Below are 5,558 nucleotides of genomic sequence, written 5' to 3' on the forward strand. Positions count from 1 at the left end.
AAATTCTTTATATTTTTATATTGTTGTCTTTATATTTTTATATGTTTGTGGTGTGTAATAAAAATTTGAAGCTAGTGTAGGTATATGTATCATGTATTGGTATCCATATCCATGATACTACATGCACATAGTTAAAGAAGAAAGCTATCAAGTACGACATTTTAGATACAACACTTATTAATATTTGTTTGATACGCATGTATGTTGTGTTCAATCGTGTTCTAATAAAAAAAATTTTAGACATGTTTGGACACATCTATAAATACTATCACGTGTCAGTATGTCTAATATTATTCTTAATATGTATTTTTGAAATAAATTCAGATATAATAAATATTTTTATTTATTAAAATAACAAAATATTTTAAATATTTTATATAATTAAAATAAGATATTAAAAATAATTTAAAAAATTAAAGTGTCGACGTATTCATATCGTATCATATTCTGTGTCTGTGTCAATATTTGTACATCATAAAAAAAATTTACCAAAAATAAAAAATATGATTGAAAAAAAAAAACAAACACACACGGATTTATTTGGTCCCCCCCTTTCCCCCTTCAAAAATTCTTCAAATTGGTTTTGTTCATTTGATTGGGTCTTTATGTTTTTGCCTCCATTGAACTTCAAGATACTTCATATTCATACATAAGCCCACTCAAACCGTTTAGGATGGCTACTTGACCAAAAAAAAAAAACCGTTTAGGATGGCTTTATTCTAGCCCTGTACTATATCAAAGGGGACAAGTTGACCAGCTGCAACATTATTCCAAACAGAGAACTGGCAAACTAACACTTTGTTTGGATGTTTGATGGAAAATAAGAGAAAAAAAAATGAAAGAAAATAAAATGAAAGAAAAAAATAAAAGAAAAAATAGATTTTTTGTATGTTGTTTAGATGTAAAGAAAATAGATGAAAAGAAAAGAAGAGAAAAAATTATAATAGAGTAAAATTATTTTATTATTCTTACATATATTATATATAAATTATAATTTATTAATGTATTTAAATTATTTTTTCAATAAAAAAAATTTTCAAATTATTTTTTAAAATTTTNNNNCCTACTTTTTTGTTTTCCACCTATTTTTCACTTTAATCCAAACAAAGAAAAATGGGCTTTTCCATCCATTTTCCTTCCTTTCAAAATCTGCTGTTCCAAAAAATAAAATAGGAAAACGAAAATACCCTGCAAAAAAGTTACAAATTAACCGTATGGGTGTCAATGAGCCATAGTTCACACGGCATTCTATCCCCTCCCCATCTCAAAGGTCTCGGTTTTGAGTCCTACCAGCCTCAACTGAGGAGAAAAAATTGGTAATATAGATAAATTTATAATACATATGAGCTTCTCCAATCTTCATCGTCTTCTCCATTAGGCGTCAGGCGCATTGTCTTCTCCACCTCGTCCGTGGGACCATCTGGTGTACCGTCTTCCTCGTAGCGGCAGCGACGCAGCAATCAACTTTCTCCCGGTCGTTGGCGTCTCAGTCGGTATCTCTGTCAGCATCATTGTTCGCGGTTCCCTCTCTAGCAGCCAACTTCCTCCAGGCTCCAGCGTCGTCTTCTCCGGTCACTCATTCAGGTTAGTCTATAATTTTTAGGGAATGTTATATGTTAAACTGTTAATTATTTTATTTTCTGTTCAATTTTTGAAATTATACATTCTTAGTTGTTGTTGAATAAAGCAATCTTAATCACTTTGAAACAATTGTGCTGTTCAATTTTTTAAATATTAATAGAATCTTGCTTTTATGTAAAAGCTAGATTTGATTTTGAATTGAGGATCTTCTATAAGCTAATTTTGATTTTTAACTTCAAAAATATTATGCTAATTGCTATGCAGTTACTATTATAATTCATGGTAGAAGATATTTATACAGAGACCAAACCCTTAGAGTTTGATAATTGATGTTCACTAAAAACTAGAAGCCCCTTAGAATTTGAAGTTGAAACCAAACATAAAACATTACGCTGAAGGCAAGGTGACATTAAGGATGACATTAAGGATGTAGCAAGTGATGATGGAGTGCAATTATTATGATATTTGTATTCCTATTTGTATATGTATTTATTCTTTTTTTTATCTATCATGCAATTTCACTAATATGTGATTTTATCTTGTTAATTGAGTTGATTTGATTAATTTAAATTGGTGTCTGTAAAGTAGTATCCATCAAAAGGAGTTAGGTGCTGTCAAATTGTGACATTAAGTATTGATTTCCCTCTCCAGCAAGTTGATTTCACTAATATGTGATTTTATCTTGTTAATAAATATTCTGCAGTAAGGTCTTTCAATTGTACTAATTGGTTAGTAACAAATACATGACTTCTCTTATTTTATGTATTTTGCAGATTCAAAAAAATGGGGAAAACTAACCCTAAAAGTGATTCGGTTGTTGGAAGTACTTCTTCTCCAAGTGCAACCACTCTCGCTGTTGAGAATGATGGTCTTTCTGGTGGAACATCGCAAAGTCCAGCTCCCCCAGCGTTGCCTGCCTCAAATCCTTCATCAGAAACACAAACCGAAGCTGCTGGAACTACTGGCGAGCCTCCAAAAGAGGTAAAACGTAAACCCAGTAGAGCACCTAGTAGTGTTTGGGCGCATTTTACTAAAAGTTCTCCTAATGAAGCTTGCTGCAACTATTGTAAAAAAAAAAATATGCATGCAATAGTTCTAGTCATGGTACAACTAACTTGCATAAACATTTAAGAATTTGCACTAGAAATCCTCATAAACAAGCTGAAAAAGGGCAGAAAACTATTGCACTTGGGAGCCAATTTGAGGATGACCCTAATGCAGTCACTATGAAGCTTGTTGATTTTAATCAAGAGGAAACTCGTCTTGCTCTTGCAAATATGATAATTGTTGATGGACTTCCTTTTAAATTTGTTGAGGCTCAAGGCTTTAGACAATTTATGAGTAAAGCACAACCTAGGTTTAAGGTTCCCTCCCGTTGGACAATCGCTATAGATTGTATGGCTTTGTTTAGATATGAGAAAGAGAAGTTGAGAACATTGTTATCTGAAAATCGCCAAATGGTTTCCCTTACTACCGATACTTGGACCTCAATTCAGAATTTGAATTATATGTGTGTGACTGCGCATTATATTGATGAGTCTTGGACTTTGCATAAAAAAATTTTGAATTTTGGTTTGATTACTGATCATAAGGGTGAAACTATAGGGAGAGCCTTAGAACAGTGCTTGCAAGAGTGGGGTATTAGAAGGATATGTTGTGTAACTGTTGACAATGCTAGTGCTAATGGTGTTGTAATTTCGTATTTACTTAGAGGCATGGGTGATTGGAATGGGTCAACATTGTTAAATGGGGAGCTCATGCATATGAGGTGTTGTGCTCACATATTAAATCTAATTGTCGGTGATGGTATGAAAGAGATTGATAGCTCAATAACTAAAATCAGAATTGCATGCAAGTTTGTTAGGTCATCTCCTGCTAGGATGCAAGCTTTTAAGAGGTGTGTTCGAGAGGCTAATATAACTTCTAAAGCTAGTGTAGTGTTAGATGTGCCTACTAGGTGGAACTCTACCTATTTGATGCTAAAGGCTACTGAGAAGTTTGAATCGGATTTTAGTCGGCTTAGTTATCAAGACTCATTTTATTTGTTGGCGCTTGAGTCTGAAGGAGGACCTCCTGATGCTAATGATTGGACAAGGGAACGTGTGTTTGTGAAGTTCTTGAAGATATTTTATGATGCAACTCTTACTTTTTCTGGTTCTTTGAATGTTACATGTAATAATTTTTTCAATAAGTTGTGTGACATTCAAAAAACTTTGAATAAGTGGAGAAAGAGTAATGATGTTGGTTTGCAAAAGATGGCGACACAAATGAAAGTGAAACTAGACAAATATTGGGAGGGTGATGGGATAAATTACTTTCTCTTTGTGGCTGTTTTTCTTGATCTTCGTTACAAGTATGAGTATGTTGAATTTTGTCTTAATCGGATGTATGGGTTGAATCAAGCCAAAGATATGTTGAAAAAATTGAAGGACATCGTTCATAAGTTGTTTGAGTATTACTCTATGATGTATCCCCTTCCGGATGGTAGTTCTTCTGGTAGTTTTAATTCTAGCATTGCCTCTCATGATCATGGGGTTGGTGGTGAAAATGCAATTGAGGAGGAAGATGGCTTCGAAGATGAGTTTAGAATGAGGGTTAAAAAAAGCAAGGTGAGGTCAAAAGAAATGAATTGGAAAGATACATGGAAGATTATATGGAGGATAACATTCCCGGTTTTGACATTTTGCGTTGGTGGAAATTGAAATCAATGAAGTATTATGCTCTTGCTCACATTGCTAGGGATTTGTTGGCTATTCCCGTCTCTACCGTGTCTTCTGAGTCGGCATTTAGTACTAGTGGTCGTGTGCTTGACCAATTTAGAAGCTCATTAAGTCCTTCTACTGTTGAGTCTCTAATTTGCTCACAAAATTGGTTGAAGACTCAAGAGAAGATGTATGACTTAAAGCAAGAACTTGAGAACCAAGAAAAACTTGAATTAGGTAACTATTTTTAAATTATAATTTTTTAAATTATTATGTAATTGTTGTTATTGTTGAGTCTCTAATAATAATTTAATTACTGTTAATGTAGAGCTCTCAGCTTTAATAATATCTAATCAAACCATTGGAGTTGATGTTGTTTACAACAATTTGAGGTTGACATTTTTATTTATTGTTATTTGTTGAATTTCTTTTAATTAATCAATTTTATATGTTGACATTAGTTAATTATATGCTGATTTTTTGAAGGTCACAACTCCTCTCTTGAATATGCTTGGTTGATGGAGTGAAGGATTATGGAGTGAAGACTTTGAAAAATAAATATTTCTATTGCACTTTTGTATTGAGCTTCTAATGTTTAGATTTTATTGTGTTTTGGTTTTAGCTTTTTTCAAAGATTATTCACTAGACTTTTGTATTTAACTTCTAATATTTCTATTGCACTTTTATATTTTCATTAGACAAGATTATTCACTATTAATATGTTTGGATTTTGATGAGTTTAGTTTTTAATGTATTTGGTGTTTAATATGTTTGCATTATTTTTGTTGATGTTACATGTTTATTGTATTTGTTGAATTTTTAACATAAAAATTTGCCAATTTGTTTTTTTTTTTTTTAATTTCAAAGTCATAGGGTACTCGCTACCCGAACCGAACCAACTCACTCTTAATCGGTTTGATTTGGTTCGAGTATAAGCATAAAAAAATACAAATCCGAACCAAACCGAACCAATTACTTTTTGATCGGTTCAGTTCTAATTTTATCTTGAACCCGAACCAAACCGACCCATGCTCACCCCTAATTATTTGAGAACCCATGACAGAGATGAAATGGAAATAAGAAACATTTTTTTAAATAGATTATGGGTGTTTAAGACCGACCCGTATCCAAGGCATATTTTGGCGGGTACAAATTTGTTATTTTTACCCGATATTGTTTTTGGATTAGCCCAGATTATGCTTCGGGTTGCCCGGCCCGTTTTCTATAATAATTAAAATAAGATTTTACATATAAAAATAATATTTTTTATTGAAG

The 5,558-nt window shown here is 32.4% G+C and overlaps 1 protein-coding gene across 1 annotated transcript in view; it reads left to right on the plus strand.

The window, feature by feature from the left end:
* LOC110271564 overlaps positions 1-5,001 on the plus strand; it is a 5,623-nt gene extending 622 nt beyond the window's left edge. Inside the window, exons 2-6 of the mRNA XM_021122545.1 lie at positions 1,379-1,584; positions 2,355-2,562; positions 3,293-4,520; positions 4,612-4,675; positions 4,770-5,001. Coding sequence (XP_020978204.1) covers positions 1,379-1,584; positions 2,355-2,562; positions 3,293-4,283 — 1,405 coding nt within the window. The 3' untranslated portion in view covers positions 4,284-4,520; positions 4,612-4,675; positions 4,770-5,001. The remainder of the gene's footprint in view (positions 1-1,378; positions 1,585-2,354; positions 2,563-3,292; positions 4,521-4,611; positions 4,676-4,769) is intronic.

Source organism: Arachis ipaensis, chromosome B04 (assembly GCF_000816755.2).
Source record: "Arachis ipaensis cultivar K30076 chromosome B04, Araip1.1, whole genome shotgun sequence".
In the NCBI taxonomy this organism is placed as follows: Eukaryota; Viridiplantae; Streptophyta; class Magnoliopsida; order Fabales; family Fabaceae; genus Arachis; species Arachis ipaensis.